We start from the raw sequence: 20751 nt of genomic DNA, 5'->3' as shown, positions 1-20751 counted from the left end.
ACAATTACATCAAATTGCATCAAGTTATAAAATTATCAATATAATATTACATACAGATAAAAAAATATTATCAAACATTTATATTATAATATAATATATCCTACTCTAAATATATTTTACAAAACATAAAAATATAAATGGACATTTTATAAAATAAATGGTTTATAAATTTACACTGAACGCAAATTAAATCCAACATTCACGCGGAGGTGCGTGTCAAGATCTAGTAAAACAGAAGTACACTTAGTATTTGACCCTGATTTTTCCTAAAAATTACAATAGAATGCCATTGACATTATACATTGTCGTTTTATAACATATTAAACCAGCTACTTAGATTGACATGCGTAAGAAATATCTTTAATAGTGTTTCATCTTCTCTCGCGAAATTTCTAGATCCATATAGAGTTTCAGCGGCCGGTGGTTCTTGCTCTGTCGGTCGCCACCCCTTTTGTATTTTGCTCTTGTGATTCAGCTCGGATCTATCTTCGGCTTCGATTGTAAATCCCGGTTTATCGGACTCTTTTCTCTTTTAATTCTATGTATGTTATCTTATTCTCATTTGCTATGTTCTAAAAGATTAAGCCGAAAGATGAGATGTCTCTATTTCAACGGTTGCTTGCTCCCTCTCTCAAGCGAGTGTAATTCCTTGCTCGGTCAAGAGATGAATTATCGAGCTTAGGTTATCCTTGGGTGAAGGATCGAGATGATGTTGATTCAGAGCTTTTGTCGTGTTCAGATCATGTTTATGAAGGGTACTGTGCGACTTTCAATAGGGGTTATAATCACATGTGAGATTTATGCTTCTCAAATTTCTTTTGGTCATCACTAGCAAGGAGATATAGTCTGGTACAACTTAGAACAAAAGAAATCCTGGAGTTTTTATGAAAAGAGATTTACAGCTACTACAAATTTCTCCGGAGAAGAAGGACCTAGCAGGAAGATTTGATCGGAGATGGCGAGGAAGAGTTGCAGCGGAGAATTCCAGATTTTTCTTTACAGACCACAAAATGGTTACCCGTAGATTGCACTTTCTTTTGAACCTTATTTTAAGTGTGTATGTGGTTTAATTGAACCAAATGGTAACAAAACCAATTTCAAAACTTTTATGAAAATTTTATTGACAAAAAAAAAATTAACAGACGTAAACCGGCGAAATTAATTTGACAAACATAACCAAATTCTTACAAAACCGACAAAACATAAGTATATTAAACCGCTATCGATGATATTTTTTAAAAAGATATTATAATTAGCATCTTTAGAATATATTGGTGTACTAAATTGGAAAGAGAGATAACTTCGTATTTTTTACCATTCAGAAAATTTACGTATTTTTACGCTAGCATCATAACTAATACGATATCAATCATGAAACTACGAAGTTATCATGGAAAGTGTCAAAATTCTATATATTGTGTCCAATATTAATTATATGTAACACAATTATGTATTTAAATTTACCTTTGGTCTTATAAAATTCAATTTTTATAATAATATTATTATTAAATATATGTAGATATAAGAAATTCTATATATAAATATGCTAAATAATGTTAATATATTATATTTTTAATTTTTATTGATTCTTAAGAATATAAAATTAATGTATGTAGTTTTCAAATTTAAAATGTACTTAAATAATTTCTTAAAATATTTCATTTTATATATTATGGATGTTTTCGATTTTGTTATTTCATAAATTTTGTGAGAAAAGTTTGTGAAATTTATTGGTATGTATTACCAACTGATAAAAAATAAAATTACATATAAAAATAAATGAAATAAGCTATATTTTGTAATAGATTTACATTATATAAAAATCAAAATGTAAACGATATATTTAAATAGTTATTGCAAAATAAAAACTAGACATATATAAATTAATTAAATATATGTGGAGACAACCAAAAATGTAATTATACAAAAAGTGAATTACATATGATATCGTTATGATTGTTGAATATCCAAAAATGTTATTATGCATATGGGTTGGGATAAAACTTGGATTCGGGAATCCGAAGTTCAAACAAAATTCGGTCCAAAAAGTAGTATCGAATCCAAACCGAAACTGTTTAAATATTTGAAGGGATTCAAAATTTTGATATCTATAAAAAGACTAATGATCAAACCAAAATATTACGGGTATCCGAATATATCTAAATCATATTTATATACTTAAATATATTAACTATGTTTAGATTTAATATCTAAAATATATAAAATATTTTGAAATTGTTCAAAATACTTAAAAATATATACAAATAGTCAAAAATATGGTTGAATTCTTCAAACTCAACAATCCGAAATCCGAATAGACCGAGCCAAATCTAAATGGGCACCTAAACCCGAATGGATACCAACATCGTAGAAATACACTTGAAAAATATAAACAATCATATTTAATTTATAAAAAATAAAGCAAACACCCGCGCGGACGCGTAAAAAATTCTACTAAAGGGGCAATCAGAATGAAAGACTCTGCCTGAGTCAGCAGGTTTTTTTAACTACTTTACAACGGCCCGCGTAAAAACCCTAAACCCATGTCTTATATTCTTCTCTCCGAGTCAGAACCAAGAACTAAACCCTAGAAAAATCTCATCTCACGATGGGTAAGGCCAAATATGACCGTCGTTTAGATAAGTACTACCGTCTCGCCAAGCAGCGCGGCTTCCGCTCCCGTGCCTCCTACAAGCTCATCCAAATCAACGCCAAACACTCTCTTCTCCACAAATCCCATGCCGTTCTCGATCTATGCGCCGCCCCCGGTGGTTGGATGCAAGTCGCCGTCGAGAAAGCTCCCTTCGGCAGCCTTGTTCTCGGGATCGATCTCGTTCCCATCATCCCCGTGCGTGGCTGCGTCGCTATCCAGCAGGATATCACGCGGCCCGAGTGCAGGTCGAAGATTAAGCAAGTGATGGAGAAGCATGGTGTTAGGGCTTTTGATCTTGTTCTTCACGATGGGTCTCCTAATCTTGGTGGTGCTTGGTCTCAGGAACTTGTGAGTCAGAACGCTTTGGTTATCGATTCTGTGAAGTTGGCCACGGAGTTCTTAGCTCCTAGAGGAAACTTTATCACCAAGGTATCTGCTTTTGAAAGATGGTTTCTTGCGGCTCAAGTAATATGTTTTGACTGTTGTTATGCCTGTCTTGTGATGTTAGGTTTTCAGGTCTCGAGATTATCACTCTGTGCGCTTCTGTCTTCGGGAGGTACTGTCTTGCTTTATTAATCATGCGGCTTTGTTTTTAATACTCTTTCTTCTGTTAATGGTTGTTTTTCTTTTTTGGTGAAGCTATTCGAGAAGGTTGAGGAGTTGAAGCCACCGGCTAGTCGTTCAACATCTTCAGAAACGTATCTTTTAGGTTTGAATTACAAAGCTCCTGCCAAGATTGATCCTCGTCATCTTGATTATAGACATCTTTTTAAAGAAACAGCAGAACCCACGAGAAAGGTAATTATTTTATTTTTTTCTTATTTAGTATTTGGGTCCCCCTGAAGTGTTTTGTAATAATTGTTATGTTTTGTAGGTTGTGGATGTGCTTGGAGGATCAAAACAGAAGAGAAACCGTGATGGGTAGGCAATGTCAACTAGCTATTTTTGTTTATTGGTATATTTGAACTTTTTATTAACTGTGGATTAGTATACAGGTATGAAGATGGAGAGTCCATTTTGAGAAAAGTTGCATCTGCTGCTGATTTCATCTGGTCTGAAAATCCTCTTGAGATTCTTGGCACAGTTACTTGTATATCCTTTGATGATCAAGCCTCTCTACCTTTAAAAGAACATGACTTGACTACAGAGGAGGTACTGTTCTCTAATTAGCCATACTAAACTAATCAAGGATTAATGACCAATACATGGTTGGTAACGTTTGTTTTTTTTGGAGTCAGATTAAAATTCTATGCGACGATCTTCCTGTTTTGGGGAAGAATGACTTCAAACACATCCTAAAGTAAGAACTCCCTCGCTTGCTCCATCATGGAGCTTTTAAATCTTTGGAGTCTCACTTGCTTCATCTAAGTTATTCCAGTATAATGGTAGAGCTTTGATTCTAATCTTAGAGTTACTTAGCGCTCTATATTGGTTGGTTTAAGAATGTTCCCAGCAATTTAAGTTTTTACCAATGCTGTTCCGTAATATGCTTTGAATTCTCAACCAGACACAGCATTTTGTGTAAAGTGGGTCAACTGGTGTACATGGATGTTAGAATTGGCTTAACTTATATCATATGTTGTCAACTATCCATGTGTGTGGAAATTATATTAATTTCATAATGGACACTAACTCCCCTTGTCTTGTAGATGGAGGATGCAAATTAGGAAAGCTCTGACTCCTGAAAAAAAGGAAGTGGCTAAAAAGGAGCCTGATGTGGGAAAGGAAAACGAGGAAAATGAGGATGATAGACTACTCAGTGAATTGGAAGAGCTCACTAACGCAGCAGACCGCAAGAAGAAACAGGCAAAGAAGCTTCTTGCAAAACGACGGGCCAAGGTTATTATTTTTAAACCTTTTGTTCCATTCCAAATGGTCGTTTTCTCTGGTAAATGGTCAAGTGGACTTTCCAACTAGTTGCTTTCCCATCTATTACGGAGAAATTAAACTTGCTTTAGTCATGACAAGGTCGAATTAAGCAGGGCTTAGCCCATTTAAATTCACTTGCAAAACCAACTGATTAGAGTAATCATTTTGATCATAGTACCAAAATAGATATTAGTATTCCGGAAGTCATGATTCACTTAATTAAGAGCACTTAATTTAGGTTGTGGCCAGTGGTCTTTAGTGATGGATCTTTTAGACCTCATCCTTATTTTTGCTTAATTCGATTTGATTTTGCTAGGATAAGACGAGGAAGGCGACAAATCCACAAATAGATGCACTTGAAGATGGTTACGTAGACCATGAACTGTTCTCTCTTGCTGCTATCAAGGTACTCTATTTTCGTTTCCAATCTCTGCGTTAATTTTTTTTTTATGTCTGCACCAAAAGGAAGCTTGTATTGCTAGAGTTCAATTATTTAACATATGATTCTACTCCGAATTAGCGTGTAAAGACGTAAAGATCTTCATTTATTTATTCTTTACAGGGAAAGAAAGATCTAATGGCAGTTGACGAAGATGATAACGCCAACGCCAATGAAAGTGAGAACAAAGATCGTGGTGATGGAACTTCAGATGACTCCAAAGACGGTGACATAGATTCTGATGAAGAGCGTCAGAGGTCATGCTGCCTGACTTATGCATTTTTTCTGTAGATTATAGAATGTTTTTTTCTTTCAAGATTGTCATACCTTGCCGAAGTTTGATTGGTAGTTATTTAATATTTTTGAACATTACAGATACACTGAACAAATGGAAGAGATGTTTGACGAGGCATATGACCGTTATATGGCTAAGAAAGAAGGAAGCGCAAAGCAAAGGAAGCGAGCTAAGCAGACACACGTTGAGAAGCTTAAGGTACCATCATTGTTACTTTACCCTCATGTTCATGGATCCTACATATATTTTTGGAACTTGCTTTGTCTTTGCAGGAGGGTAATGGAGATGAGGAGATGAAACTCGATTATGATTCAGATATAAAGGAAGAGACGGACGAGGCAAACCCACTTGTGGTGCCACTGGATGATGGAGAGACCCAAACAAAGGAAGAAATCTCCAACCAGTGGTTCAGTCAGGATATATTTGCTGAAGCCGTGGAAGAAGGAGACTTGGGTGAAGATGACAGTGATGACGTAATGTCTAAACAAAAGGCATCAAAAGCAAGCGTCTTGACTGGTCAGAGTTTACCCATCAGCTCCAAGAAGGAAGAAGATTTCGAGATAGTTCCTCCACCAGCCACTGATTCAGACTCGGACTCATCCTCTGAGGACGACGTTCATACAAAGGCCGAGATGTTGGCATGTGCCAAGAAAATGCTAAAGAAGAAGCAGAGGGAAGAGATGCTTGACGATACTTATAACAGACACATGCTTGCGGACGAAGGTTTACTACCTAAATGGTTTTTGGACGACGAGAAACACCACAGGCAACCGATGAAACCCATCACGAAAGAAGAAGCTAATGCAGTGAAGGCTCAGTTCAGAGAAATCAACGCTCGTCCAGCCAAGAAAGTGGCGGAGGCCAAGGCACGGAAGAAGCGAGCGGCTGCGAAAAGATTTGAGAAGGTGAGGAAGAAGGCAAACGTAATATCCGACACGGCTGATATATCGAACCGTTCAAAGGACAAGATGATAGACAAGCTATACAAGAAAGCGGCAGAGCCGAGGAAGGCTAAGAAAGAGCTGGTTGTGTCGAAGAAAGGAGTTGGGGTTAAGGTTGGGAAAGGTCAGAAGAGAGTGGATAGAAGGATGAAGAGTGATGCTAGGCAACGCCGAGGAGGCAAGCCTGGTAGGAAGGGGATGAAGAGTGCCTCCGGTAAATCAGGCCAGAAAGGCAAAAAAACCGAGGGGTAAGAGACCCATGGGCGGCGAGTAAGTCCTCAGTGGACGAGAAGTAAGTTTTGTTCCGTTGTGTTTAGTCTGATTGATATTTATGCAATTCTTGACTACTGGTTTTTGTTTTTGTTTTGTTTTGTTTTTTTTTTGACAACAACTACTGGTTTTTGTTCTTCAACTAATATCTATCTTGTTTTACTAAGAGGTGGTAGTGGAAGTGCTTTCAATATGTAACATGGTTCTAAACTTCCGTCTAGGTGGCAAATCAGTATTATCTGAAACAATTTTTATAAATCCAAATTCTACGATTCAACTCAGTTTAAACTGCTTTGAATCGGTTTAAATCAATGTAAATCTATTAAATCAAGCAATAATGTTAGTACAAATACATAAATTTGTCTAATTTTCTTTTATTTCATATATATAATTTTAATAATTCATCAATAAAACTATTAATATCTTATATAAATGTGAAATATATATAAACAAATCAATAATTTTAAGCTCTCGAGTTATCAACTTAACTATTTCTTGAGCATTGATATGTACCATTTGTTGAACTCAATTTTGGTCAATACTGAAATGGGCCACGATCCAAGGCATGGACCGAGACAGGCTGAGGCCCACAACGAGAGTCGAGCTCGAAACAAAAGTTGCGGAGGTCGCAGAGATCACGTAACAAGAAGCTGAGATCGCGGAACTGCCACAGGGATCTCGGAGTCGACTTGCTATAAAGGAAGGAGAAGAAACATGGAAGAGGAAACGTTGAAAACCCTAGAGAGAGCTACACATTCACATCGATCTTATTGTCTTCCCACTTTTAGATTCTTCTTTTATCGATCTCCTTTGTATCACTCGATCTAGTTCAATTCATTGTATTCGATCCCAGTTATCAATAAAATTTATTTTCGCCTACCGGAAACTATTTAAACATCGTTGTGTTCTAAAGATATCGCTGCCTACATCATTTGTCTTCCTAGATCAACCATGATCACTATCAAATACTTTGTATAGAATTTAGGTTCTACATTTTGGCGCCGACTGTGGGGAAGATAAGCGAAAAACATCTTTGCTAAGAAATCGATCTAAGTTTCCTAAGCGCGACTATGGATCCCAACCAAACATCAGGAACCACTCCTTCAAGAATCAACGACAAAGATCCTATCAGATCCAACTCGCCAGCCGGAGTAACCCCGGTTGGATTAACGGGAACCGCTGATGCGACCGGAACGGCCCCGACGCAAGGAATCCCTTCGATCGGGACTTCGAGTCAAGATCAACCTCCTCCGATCAACCAGACAACAATTCCGGAATGAGATGGAGCTCGAGTTTGGAACCGTCCCGGAGATAGACCACCCTCCGACGATTCGACTCGATCCCAATCTAGACCGATTTCGCCGATTCCTCTAGTCCAAACCCGAGGAGAACTGACCAAACTACGAGGAATGATGACAACTCTAATCGACGAAATCCGAAGTCAAAGGATCACCAATCAAGCCCTTGCTAACAGGCTGGATCAAGCCGAAAAGGAACTCGCAGAATATCGAGCTGCAAACGTTCGAGAAAGAAACCGAACACCCCTCGATCCGTTAAGGACGACGTCCAACGTACAAAGTACAGGACTGTTCGACACTCTAGAAATCCCAAGCGCCCGATCTGGACGATACACGAGAGAAAATTCGCAACGACCCCCACCGCAGGGCATCGCCCACCGAAGTTTAAGCTACAGTGGATTGGACGAAATCGAATCCGAACTCCAACGACTACAAAGCACCCCGATCCAATTCCATAATGGATCAATAGAGAGGCAAGGAGAGCCAGGGACGCGAATTTCACCTCCGAATCATTCCACCCCCGAGAATCGAACTCCATCTGCAACGAGGACCTTCCATCAGGCAGGGCTTGAAAACCTAGCGGAAAAAACTCGGAGACACGATCCCTGCGGTCCCATCAATATCGACCCCCAAAGGGAAGGTATGAGAACCCCGAGTGAAAACGGAATCTTCCAGAATTATATTGAAAGGAACGACGTCGAGCTCAAAATAATACACGCGATCCTACACATGTCAACAAGCTCTGCTCCCGACATCGACATGGTCATCGAGGAAACAAGAAGGACCCCATTTACAAACAGAATCGCCAGTGTAAGACTACATCACGTTGCGAAACTAAAATTCCCCGAATACGCCGGAAGCACGGACCCAAAAGCCCATGTGCGAGCCTTCCGTCTAGCGATATCAAGGGCACACCTCACCGACGACGAAAAAGAAGCAGGGTACTGCCGTTTCTTCGCCGAAAACCTCACTAGAGCCGCACTAGAATGGTTCGTCGGACTAGAAGAAAACTCTATCGACAACTTCACCCAGTTGGTGTCAACATTCCTATAACAATACTCAGTCTTCATAGAGACCAAAGTTACCGAGGCAGACCTTTGGAATCTCAAACAAGCACCTTTCGGACCTCTAAGAACATACATAAACAAGTTCCAAGAGATCAAGGCCAAGATTTCGCACCCAAACGAGGTCGTCGCCCTAGCAGCATTAAAGAATGGCGTTTCGTTCCCATCCAAATTTAGGGAAGAACTGGCCGTTCGAACACCTGTGTCATCGGACGACGCCCTACACCGAGCTTCATACTTCTCCACCCACGAAGAAGAGGTCGCAGCATTAAAAGAATAGTATAGCGCAAACAAGAATAATGCAATCAAAAAGCCGGTGACTCCTAAAGAACCAACCACCAAGGGGCAACACTCCTACTCAATAAATAACTCGCTGCAGAAATCATCGACATACGGCCTCAGCAAATATTGCGCCTTCCACGACCGCAAAGGCCACTCGACTGAGGAATGCCGAGCCGCACTTCGCAATAAAAAAAAAAAAGAAAACTAACGAAGAAGCCGGAGAAGAAGAGGAGGAGCCAGTGACCCCGAAATCCACCCGAAAAACCAAAGTCCCAACGAACAAAAGAGGAAGAGAGATCGAGCAGGAGTCACCGAGCTCCCCACCCCCGGCTCCGAAGAAAAGTGTCGACATGATTTCATGGGGGCAGAACAGCAAAACAACCGACGAAATCAAGAGCCAAACCGAGGGAAAATTTAGGTTTGAGATCTCAGTGGCGATCCGCACATTAGAAAAATCCGACGAAGACACTCCCCCTCCCCAGGTCGCGAAATACAACCAAAACACAAGACCTCCTAGCGCGAAACTCCCCAACTCCAAGCGAAAGAATAAAATGACCAAAATTCGCGAGCTTCTGGAGAAACCGATTCAGAAAAAAAGCAGAGTGCAGACTTTCAACTACAATCTGTCTAGGGGGTAGAGACATTACCAACTAGCACCGACTAAGAGGTGGAATTTCCAGAATCACAATGAGGACAAAAAACGGATCGACTTCATTTACGGAGGCTCCAAGTTCTGCAACTCAGTCAACTCAATCAAAGCATACCAACGAAGAGCAGAAAACAACGTAGGTATTAGAGAACCCTTGACAGGTCTTGATCACGAAATCACCTTCAACGAAAACGAAACCGCAGACCTCGATAAACCACACGACGACGCTCTCGTGATACGAATCAACGTCGGTGGCTGCGAACTATCCCGAGTAATGATCAACACTGGAAGCTCGGCCGACGTCCTCTTCTACGAAGCGTTTAAGAAAATGGGATTCACCAAAGCACTCCTAAAACAAGAACGAACCCCCCTCATCGGCTTCGCAGGAGAGACAACCTACTCTCTCGGATCGATCGAGCTCGCGGTAACCGCCGGAGAAGTCAGAAAAATTGTAGAATTCATCGTGATAGACCATCCAGCTCCATTTAATGCAATCCTCGGCAGACCTTGGCTATACAGCATGAAGGCAGTTCCTTCGACATATCATCAATGCTTGAAATTTCCAACGTCAAAAGGAGTCGAAACTATCAGAGGAAGCCAGAAAAACTCCAGGACATGCTACCTCGCAAGCTTTAAAGACATCGAACAACAACCTTAATCACACAACCAAAATTAAATGACAGACGTACCTACGTACACGAGCAATCGAACAACCGACCCTTTCCTTGGGGAAAGAATCGAACTACGTTATGACTTGATCCCTCGACGAGGGTACGTAGGCAACTCACGACACGAGTTCAGTCTCCTCCCACCCACAGAACTCAAAGTGGGCACACCGCAACACCCGAGGAAAAGCAGCTCGACAATATCAAAAACTGTTTTCTTTCATAAATATGTAACGAAACAGAATCCAACATCTTAACGAATACAGTCCTTAGACATTCGAACACAACAGTTTTCTCGTTTCAGAAAATTGCATAACTTCACAGTTGACCAAAAACCAATACCCTGATCAAGTCCTCGGTTGCAGCCAACTCCGCCAACAAGCGCGGCAAAACTAATTAACAAAATCTTTTGTTACATCGAAACTGTCGATAAAGATATTTACAACAAATCGACACATGCCCCCAAAAGGTCGGCCTCGCACGAAACATAAAGTGGTGACAAACAAATCGGGACCCACGATCTCTTCTTTATTAAAATAAAAAAAAATGTAATAATAAAGTAGCAAAAACAAAAGAAAAATCCCTAAATCTATTCTTCGATGCCAAATTCACCATCCTAAAACCAGTCATCCGAGCACTTCGCCGCGCCATCCGAGCACTTCGCCGCGCCATCCTTCGCAAGAGGAACCTTAGCGAAGAAATCTTCTGGCAGATCCTCCGAAATCTGGGGTAGATCGAGCTTCCCGATTGAGAAATCCGAGGTCGCCATCACATCGACTTCAGATCCGAGCTCGACCTCCTTCGCTTGGAGCCACAACAACTCGTCTGAAGCCAGGAGGTTGTTGTTCATGATCTCCTTCAAGAGATCTATGTTGGACATGACTTCCCGAGGACGAGCCTCACAATCACTCGCCACCTATTTCTTTTCCCATTTTTCCTTCAGAGAAACTAGCACTTCCAGGTAGCTGTCCGCCATAACCCTCTTGGCATCGTAGATGGCACGACGAAGGTCATCAGCGAACTTGTTTGCAGAAGATTCAACCTTCGCCTCCAAAATGGAAACTCACTCGAGGTCCGATCTCCTTTCATTACTCACAACCCGCAAACAAGCTTCGAGCGTAGCAGCCTGATTCCCCAGCTTCTCGGCGACAGCCAGCTGGGCAGCATTGGCACGCTCCCGATCTTGAGCCATCTTAAGACCGATCTTTTGCTCGCGAACAACCTTCTTTATTTCGTTAAGTTCGTCAGAACGCGGAACATCCTGTAGGCGTTTTTCTAAAATCGCCGCGAACTCATTGTTAGCTTCCATAGCCTGAAACACGGCAGATTACAGACAAAACGAACCAAAAATTCAACAAGGATCATATTTCAAAAGAACCACCTTAGCATGGGCCACGACCATCTTTACATAGGCTTCGCGCTCCGTCATATTACACAGAGAAGGAAGCGGACACCTAGCAGGCTTGAAGTGCCTCACCAAATGAGCAACACTATCTGGATATTCAGTAATAGGGAAATCCTTGGAGTGCGAGAATTGCCAATGAAACGGCTTGGCAACAGCCGTATCATTCGGGACAACGAGACGACAGTCTGAACCATTCGTCTTAGCCTTCTTCGGAGGACGATCACGCCCATTCGACTTAACATGAGCAACAGATGTTTCACCTTCGGGATCTTTGATCCCTTGGGATGAAGACCGCAGAAGTCGGGTCTCCTCGCGCAGAACCTTTGTAAGCGCATCGTTCACATCTCCAGATCGAATACGTTCCACATTGGCAACATCAGTTCGAGTTCGCATCCTGTCAGAATCACGAGAGTTAGATCTTCTCGAAGTCATGTTTATTAGCAAGCAAAAACGAGACTGAATGAAATACTATGACAAATCCCAGAACAGAGCTGAAAGCTTTATAAAGACCGAGACCTCGCAATATCCCAACAACTCGAACAAAAGAATCTCGAAAACTAGGGAAACTGGGATATTTCGAAACTTTATACTTATCCATTGGAAGATATTCAAAATATCGAGATCAAAGATCGGTAAATTCCTAAAGATATTAAACAAAAAAAGAGGCTAACTAGAAACGGAATCATCGGGGGCAGACGACCCCCCGACTCGATCCACTGAATCATCTGAGACTTGAGGAAGATCGAACTCAGAGATCGACCAATCAGGCACAGCGGCCGCTGCGAGAAGATCCACGCAATCTTTTTCCATTTCCTTTAAACTAGCAAGTTCCGCGTCCACAGTCAAGCCTCCATCCTTGAGCTCAATCAGGAGATCAATATTCGCGACCACTTCCTGCAGCCGAATCTCAGCAGATATTTCATTTTTCTTGCTCTCCCACCTACCCTTCATGGATTCAAGAACCTCCTGATGCTTTGCCACAGTATCGCGACGAGCATTACGAGAAGCGCGGCTAACATCCCGATCTCTCTCGACCTCGAGTGCCGCAATTCTTTCCCTTTGAGCAACCATCTTCGATTCGAGAGCCTTATTTTCCAGGTGAACTCTCTTCCAGTCTTTGGTTAAAGCTTCAATCTTTCCAGCATCCTCCATCCCTTCTCGCTTGGTGACTTCAAGCTCTTTCGAAAGCCTCTTGCTCTCAGAACCAATTCTTTCGATTTCTTTATCATTTCGGGAAGCCGACATGATCTTCCATCGTCACGACATATTCGTTGAATGCCTCCATCACCTGAGAAGAAATCAATATAAGCAAGTACTACGAAACAACTTCTAAAAATAAAGTAAACAAGAAACGAACCTTAGAGCTCGCTACATCGACCTTGGCGTAGGCTTCCCTCTCGACTGATGAAGCAAGAGATGGAAGACGGCAACCCGCGGACCTCATACGACCAGCAAGGGGAATTAGATCACTTTGAGCTGCAAACGAAGAACCATCTCCCTCGGGAACAAACCTAGGACGAGATGGACCAGGCAAGGACCCCTCCAACGATCGACGTCGCTTATGAGTCACCACCCTGGTCTCGTCATCCAAACCAGGACTCAACGAAACAGGAGGGAGACTCTCTTCTGAAGCATCTTCTTCGTCGGAGTCATGGATCGAGATTAAGGGAGACTTTCCTGAAGCTCGACTTCTCGACGCAGGCCCGGAAGTTTGGAACGATGATCTCCTCACGAGCTGTCTATTTAACCGATCCGGAGACTGAGCCCAGGCAGAAAGAGCCCCCACGACCTCTCGGGAATGCCCGGCCTCGTCTTCAGACTTCTCGATTGAAGTAGCTTTGCCAGTCCCCACCGGCAAGGCAAAAACAGTCCGAATCCGAGTTCGGTCAAAAGTGAACCAATTCGAGCGACCTCTCCGAAGGATCCTCATCAGACCGCGGATCTCATCCGACATTGAAGAACTTCCAGAAGGAACTACATCAGACAAAATAAACGAAAATTTTAGTCTTCGATCCCGAAAACCCTAGATACATAGGCAAGAAAAAAACTAACCGATATTCTCAGCCCAACGCCGAGAAAGCCGGGAGAAATCGAAGTCACCCATGGATGTTCGATCCATCCGGAAAACAAAGAATTTTTCACGGCACTTCTCGTCACGGTAAGGAATATCCTATATGACGTGACGACCTGGGCGTGGAGACACAAGGAAAGTCCCAGGGGTCTGATTGTTCCGCTTCACCAGAACGAACTGACGAAACTCACTAAGACGAAAAGCAAGACCCTCTTCCCTAGCCTTAACCAAAAAGGCGACAAGATGCCTGAGAAAATTCGGGAGAAGCTGAGTAAGCGATAACCCAAGCTCCGCCAAGATCTCGAGTATCGCTTCGGGGATCGGATACATAAGACCACAGGAGTGGAAAAAGGAGAGATAAGCCCCGTAATAGCCCTCTCTCACGGTTCCAGGAGTCTCATTCGCACCGGCCAAATCAAGAATGACGGAACGATCAACTCCATAGACCTTGTAAAGGTCCTCGAGATTATCAGCTGTAGTAGTTGGGTGAGGAAAATTAAGAGACGAACACATCTTGAACTCGAAGAATAGAGAGAAACCCCTACGTATATATAAGCCACCGTAACTGCTCTATCATTGCTATCTAGAAAAGCAATTACGACCTAACCTATGCCCTAGCGGCGGCTAAAGTAGCCGTTATCGATAAAAATAATAATAAAAGAAAACGCGCCAACAAATGGCTCTTTTCGAAAACGGTCATTAAAACCGAGCCCACGCGATTTCAATTATCTAATCACAAAATCCGGACCGAAGGATAACCGCCCCCTTTTCCTTTTCGCTCAAATCAAAAGAGGTTGGAGGACAAATGTTGGACCCAATTTTGGTCAATGCCGAAATGAGCCACGATCCAAGGCATGGGCCGAGACAGGCCGAGGCCCACAACGAGAGTCGAGCTCGAAACAAGAGTCGCGGAGGTCGCAGAGATCACGTAACAAGAAGCTGAGATCGCGGAACTGCCACAGGGATCTCGGAGTCGACTTGCTATAAAGGAAGGAGAAGAAACATGGAAGAGGACACGTTGAAAACCCTAGAGAGAGCTACACATTCACATCGATCTTATTGTCTTCCCACTTGTAGATTCTTCCTTTATCAATCTCCTTTGTATCACTCGATCTAGTTCAATTCATTGTATTCGATCCCAGATATCAATAAAATCTATTTTCGCCTACCGGAAAATATTTAAACATCGTTGTGTTCTAAAGATATTGTTGCCTACATCATTTGTCTTCCTTAGATCAACTTCGATCACTATCAAATACTTTGCGTAGAATTTAGGTTCTATACCATTGTTACGTGTGTTGTGTTCAAATCGACGTCAATCTTTGTCTAGCATTGGCAAGTGCTTTGTGAGTTGTATACATCATATACCATTTGAATCACATATCTCAATGGCAACTAAATTTAATCAAAATTTCTTAAAAGCGGTATGAATATGTAGAATTGCCAGTAACAACGTGGTGAATGGTAACTTAACAAAATCACACTTTCTGCTGAAAAGTAATAAACATGGCGTTCCAATAAAGGTACAAAAGGAATGGATACAGATGAGGAGAAGAATAGTACGTGTAACTTCTCGACCAATGGGATATACAGTTTTACCCAAATGCAGTAGGGTGGATGGGTACAGAGTCACGGCTTTGTTTTCTCTGATGATTGGGGGCTCCGTGATTTGCATCTTCATCTTTGCTCTCCATCTCTGTACTTGTGGAGGGTTTGGCAGTGTTAAGTAACCCTTTGAACCAACTACCTTGTAATCTCAAGTTCCCATTCTCTGAACTGCTAAGAGTTCCAGGCCGTTGCGGAGAGCCGTTGGTTACATTCGATGTAATATTTGAAAGGAAGCGATAAGCCACTTTACTGGCTGACACTAGCTCAGTTTTGGCTTGCTTTACCTGCAACATCCCAGTTCACAAGATTTTAACACCAAGAAGGCTGCATTCAAGTAAATCAAAATGAAAGAGAACCCACCCGCATTGCTGTGTTTCCTGCAACTTCCAAGGCTGTGTCGCCAGCATGAGCAAAGCGATTCACCCAACCTGTAAAGAGACAGAGCCCAAACAACCACATAAGCCTTCAAGACCAACACAAACACACAGCCTGATTCCCAAATAATGAATTTTACCTGGGAGTTTTGGCACACCAAGCCTGTCACAGAGTACATCACAGAAGTGATTACAATTTTTAGACAAGAGATCATAAGTATGTCCAGGCCATTCCCTGCTGAGCTCACGCAATATCTGATTAACCATGAAGATAGTGCAATCCGTCTTCCCAAGAAGAATCTTCTCACGATAAGTGTACATAGGATTCTTGGTACTATGACAGCTGAACACTCCGGTTGCTTGTTCACAATACCCAAAAGACCATTCATCATCCCCATACACCTGTGCGCAAATTCATAATGAGTAGTCATCTAAAAGAGAGACAATAACAAGACTAGTCAAATGTTATACACACAAGTCACAGAACCATTAGCACTAACTTGGAAACCAAAAGTCAAAAAGTCACACATAATCAATCAAGTAAAGGTGAGCACTTTGTAAACTAAACAAAGGGCTCAAGTCTCAGATCTTATAAGAGACAGTAAGACCTGGATGGCGCTGTGGAAGATGCCGCCGAGACCGATGCCGTCTTTGAAGAACCTGTTGATCTGGAGAATGGTGTTGTTAGTCTTCTCAGATCCACTGTTGGTCACATCGTATATGTGCACAACAACCTCCGTCATGATTCCTTTCAGCTCCAAACCCTAATTCCGAGCTCGCAGATTCTCTCTCTCTCTCTCTCTCTCTATAGCTTCTTCGGTCCAAATCAGCTTTCCCTTCAACAAAAAATCCACTACTAGATCTCTCTCTCTCTGAGAGCACTCGGAAAAAGCAAATTTGGTTTTGGTTTATCTTGTCGCGATTTCTCGATTTCGGACGGACGTAGGTGATGAAGATGAAGAATGGTGCGGTGGTGGTGGTGGGGACTCGGGATCCTGGGAAATGACTCTTTTACCCTCGCGTTTCCTGTGTATTAATTATTTGCTTCACTTGTGGTTTACGCTAACTCAATCGGTTTAACACTAAACCGTCTGAATCGTGATAATCTGGGCCGTCGAAATCCACTACCAATCTAAGAGCAACTGCTGGGTCCCACTTCCAGTTGAAAACTTACATTTCAGTTGAGATCACATTCGACACGTCGCATAGTTTAATAGGATAAATAGCAAACGGTCTATGATTTTGTTCTTGTAATAACTATCCTCTCATCATTAGGGTGATCTGGTTTTTCTTGAAGTTTTGGTCCTACTTTTAGTAATTAGGGTTGCGATGATCATTAGGGTGAGGGCCGGCTCAAGTAAACTATAGGTCCTTGGGTAAAATAGTTTTTCAAAAAAAAAATTTACATATACTCTGTGGATAACTTAAAAATTTTGAACCCTTTTTTAGTTTTTTCTTTTGATAATCAGGCTTCATTTTTACACTAGTTATGCAAAAATAATTTGGGTCCAGGGTCCACGCCCCTCTTGCCCCTATGCCTCAGCCGGCCCTGGATCTGGTTTTCTTTGAGCTGTTGTAGACTGTGTTGAAATCTATATCTTTAATTGTTAGCTTGTACAGGTTTGAATGCTATCGTTATGGCAAAAAAAAAAACGCTATCGTGATGGCCTAAAACTATGTCGTTTTTAGATTAAGGTTATTGGCTTTGCAGTTTTAGACTAAAGTTGATCATTGTCAATGCTGAAAATGGGTGAGTCTAAAGTGGTATGGGAAAGGAAGACGAATGATTTTGTTGCTCTGCACGTCCTACGTACTGGGCAAAGATTCTGGTGATGATGATGATGATGATGATTCATCCCGAGTCGAAGAAAAGGGAAAAGAGTTTCAAGATGGATCTAGGTGAAAGAACCAACTATGCTCCTCGGCCAAAGTTGTGCGGTTCAAGGGAGATTGGGTTTGTGTCAAACGGTTATGGACTAGGAGACAGCAACTGGTCACCATACAAGAGGGGATCTCGGGATGTGAATTAAATTTTCATTGGATATAAGCGAAGAAGATTTTGTTTTGCTTCTTCAGTGGATGAGTTTGATGTACCAATTTTTGTTTCCACTGTCACGACTTTTACCAAAAAAAGCTGACCCAACTCTGATGGAGATCTTTATTACGGGACATGAACTCTAGTTTGTCGATGTTTCCGTCATTGTCTCCCAAGAAAGAAAAAAAACAGAAAACAATGAATACTTTGCAGAAGCATATCCTTTTTTCATTTTTATCTTCTTCCACAAAAGGAAAAACAAGAAGAAGCAGCGACCAAATACAGAAACAAAAACCTAGAAGCCCTATTGTGTAAGCCTGAGGTAAGTGAGGTAGAATGGGAACCAAACTCTAAATATAATGTTATACTTTCTTTATATCTATTTTTTAGATGAAAATATAATTTTTTATATACTGTGATTTTATTAAAAACAATTTACACAGATAACCTTGATATTATTAAACAATAAAAAAAATTGAAAGTAATAGAAATATTTTTATATATCTATCTATTTTCTTAGATGATTACATAAAATAATTAAGTAACCTAAACTGATATATGTTTAATTGACTAAAAATAATTTATAATTAGTATTATTGAAATATTTTATTTATTTTTATATATTTAGTTGACTATAATATCTTTCAATTACAACAACAAAAATATCGATAAATTATATTTTACTTGTATAATATTATTTTCAAATACAATCACACTTTTGTTTACTTCTTATTTTTAAGAGTTATTAAAAAAACTTAAAGTAAATTTTAAAAATAATCATTCTTCGATCAAATAGTTACAAAATAATCAGAGTTTTTAAATGTTATGTTTGTAGAACTTAATGGAACCATAATCAAAATACCAAAGCAAATATGTTCTCATTTTTAAGATTATTTAAAATAAATTTCAGTTTTCATCCAATAAATCAAAGGCATAAAGTTATTTAAAATTTATAAAATATTTTTGTAAATATTGATATGTGTTCATGAGCTTCCAAAAATGTATTAGCTACCTATACATGTAACTTCGTACTGATCATCGCTTTATTTTTCTAATATTTTTTTTTAGAAACACATCAACATATAATTTGATAAATATTATGAAAATACATGGAAAATTCAGTGATAAAGAAAATTGATATGATTTGACAAAATTATAATAAAAATAATTATACTTCATTCTTAATTTGAAAGAATATATGTTACTGAATATACTCACAACATGAGTGACAACTCAAAACATATTAAAAATGAAAATAAAATATTAACCAACTGTTACAATTTAGTTCTTTTATAAAATTTATATATATGCATGAGACTTAAGAATATTATCGTTATATTAATTTATGTAATTTAGAATCAGACACTTTAGTTTATTTTTTATTTCATTTTAAGCACAATACATATTAAGTTATACAAAATCTTCATAAAATATATATAAAGTTCTAAGACAACAACCACCTAAATGCAAATAAGAAATTAATCAAAATTTTAATGTAGTTAGAATAAAAAATATTACAGTTGAATTCTTTTTTTTTTTTTTTTTTTGAGAGAAATAAACTTAGAGCTATATGGCAGCCTCTTGGCCAGCAAAAACTAGCCAACTCGGTGCAATAGCGTCAACGTACGGTGAGCTTACTACGCGTGTTCGTCCACCTTTGGTAAGGCAGTCAGCACGGACGTTTAAAGATCTGGAGATATAAACTATGGAGAAGTCTTGGAATTCAGATGATAGAGCTTTAATTTCATCCAACTCCGATGCCAGTGCTGCCCAATCTTCTTCCTGTTGTAAGAGTTTAACAAGTTGCTCACAGTCTGATTCAAAGCGCACCTCTGTTATCCTTGATTTTAACAGTTCTTGCATAGCCCATATCAGGCCTTCAGCTTCAGCATGTAGGGGTGAGGCAGCCGCGCTTTCCCCTTGCGCACCGAACAGAGACGGCAAACCTGCATCAAGCAAAACAAAACCCCACCCAGCTTTGTCCAAGTCGTTTGTCCAGGAGGCGTCGAATTGGCATCTCCACCGGCTTACAATGAGTTCTTTCGTCGGGATAAGAGGACTCCTTTGTTGCTCTTCGGAATCGAGGATCTCTGTGGCTTGTTGAGCTATAATCCAGCTCTCTGCTTCCTTTATTGCTTGGTGCATTGTATCTAACGGTGAGATGTCTTTATTTTTGAAAACTTTCTCGTTACGCGCCTTCCATATATACCAAGCAATCCATGGGAAAGTAGTCATCACTTCTGGACTCACACCTCTCTTCTTTGCACGGAAAAGAAGGAAATCGATGTTAGCATAAAGTGACGTACACGGGAAAATCCCCGGAGAAGTCGGTATGGGTGATAAGGCCCAGCACTGTAAGGCGGGGGGACATTCAAATAGGGTATGATTTATAGATTCGCTCTCGGCCCCACACCTACTGCAGGTGGACTCCCTGGAGCAGTGCCTTCCATGTAGCTGTGCTGCTGTCGCTAAAAAACCGGATGTGGCCTGCCATAGGAAGTGTTTTAGCTTACGCGGAGCTTTCATTTTCCATACTGCAGCTTTCAGAGCCGTTGTACTAGGTTCTGCGGCTATGTGGCTTCCTGCTCTGAGGCACATGTCATGTGCAACCGAGTATCCCGACTTAACTGTGTATAATCCAGACTTTGTAAAGTCCCAACTGAAGCTATCGGGGCGCCCTGTTCTGCTCACCCGGAGCGAAACTATATGGGGTATGTCCTCTTCTGCAACAAAAAGCCTCAGCAGGTCTAGGCTCCATGTCATCGCATTCGCATCTATAAGATGGTATACCCGTAGCTCCTCATCTCGAGGGAAAGCAATATTGTTAGGAGGA

The 20751-nt window shown here is 40.6% G+C and overlaps 3 protein-coding genes across 3 annotated transcripts; 1 reads left to right on the top strand and 2 right to left on the bottom strand.

The window, feature by feature from the left end:
• Positions 1-2596: 2596 nt before the first annotated feature.
• On the top strand, positions 2597-6557 carry LOC106310206 (putative rRNA methyltransferase). Its single transcript, XM_013747434.1, has 11 exons — positions 2597-3082; positions 3162-3209; positions 3293-3451; positions 3528-3574; positions 3649-3805; positions 3892-3953; positions 4303-4492; positions 4839-4928; positions 5085-5218; positions 5337-5454; positions 5529-6557. Exons 1-11 carry the CDS (start codon positions 2609-2611, stop codon positions 6447-6449), a joined length of 2400 nt encoding a protein of 799 aa, XP_013602888.1. The 5' UTR covers positions 2597-2608; the 3' UTR covers positions 6450-6557.
• A 5939-nt stretch (positions 6558-12496) lies between these two features.
• On the bottom strand, positions 12497-14414 carry LOC106308784. Its single transcript, XM_013745906.1, has 3 exons — positions 14018-14414; positions 13188-13804; positions 12497-13078 (listed from the first exon to the last, which is right to left on the bottom strand). The coding sequence occupies exons 1-3, from the start codon at positions 14412-14414 to the stop codon at positions 12497-12499; spliced, it is 1596 nt and encodes a 531-aa protein (XP_013601360.1).
• A 918-nt stretch (positions 14415-15332) lies between these two features.
• LOC106307714 (deSI-like protein At4g17486) lies at positions 15333-16855 on the bottom strand. Its single transcript, XM_013744745.1, has 5 exons — positions 16746-16855; positions 16492-16676; positions 16024-16285; positions 15870-15937; positions 15333-15793 (listed from the first exon to the last, which is right to left on the bottom strand). Exons 2-5 carry the CDS (start codon positions 16624-16626, stop codon positions 15497-15499), a joined length of 762 nt encoding a protein of 253 aa, XP_013600199.1. The 5' UTR covers positions 16627-16676; positions 16746-16855; the 3' UTR covers positions 15333-15496.
• Positions 16856-20751: the final 3896 nt, after the last annotated feature.

The sequence above is a fragment of the Brassica oleracea genome, chromosome C8, assembly GCF_000695525.1.
Source record: "Brassica oleracea var. oleracea cultivar TO1000 chromosome C8, BOL, whole genome shotgun sequence".
In the NCBI taxonomy this organism is placed as follows: domain Eukaryota; kingdom Viridiplantae; phylum Streptophyta; class Magnoliopsida; order Brassicales; family Brassicaceae; genus Brassica; species Brassica oleracea.
This window is presented reverse-complemented; position numbering and strand designations above follow the sequence as displayed.

Coding starts and splice junctions, on each gene's coding strand:
- LOC106310206 (XM_013747434.1), top strand. CDS start 2,609: ATGGGTAAGGCCAAATATGACCGTCGTTTAGATAAGTACTACCGTCTC. Junction 4,493..4,838: donor TTGCAAAACGACGGGCCAAG/GTTATTATTTTT, acceptor TGATTTTGCTAG/GATAAGACGAGGAAGGCGAC. Junction 4,929..5,084: donor TCTCTCTTGCTGCTATCAAG/GTACTCTATTTT, acceptor TATTCTTTACAG/GGAAAGAAAGATCTAATGGC.
- LOC106308784 (XM_013745906.1), bottom strand. CDS start 14,414: ATGTGTTCGTCTCTTAATTTTCCTCACCCAACTACTACAGCTGATAAT. Junction 13,805..14,017: donor CCTTGTGTCTCCACGCCCAG/GTCGTCACGTCA, acceptor TGTCTGATGTAG/TTCCTTCTGGAAGTTCTTCA. Junction 13,079..13,187: donor TCGATGTAGCGAGCTCTAAG/GTTCGTTTCTTG, acceptor TGACGATGGAAG/ATCATGTCGGCTTCCCGAAA.
- LOC106307714 (XM_013744745.1), bottom strand. CDS start 16,626: ATGACGGAGGTTGTTGTGCACATATACGATGTGACCAACAGTGGATCT. Junction 16,286..16,491: donor TCTTCCACAGCGCCATCCAG/GTCTTACTGTCT, acceptor ATTTGCGCACAG/GTGTATGGGGATGATGAATG. Junction 15,794..15,869: donor CAGGAAACACAGCAATGCGG/GTGGGTTCTCTT, acceptor GGGATGTTGCAG/GTAAAGCAAGCCAAAACTGA.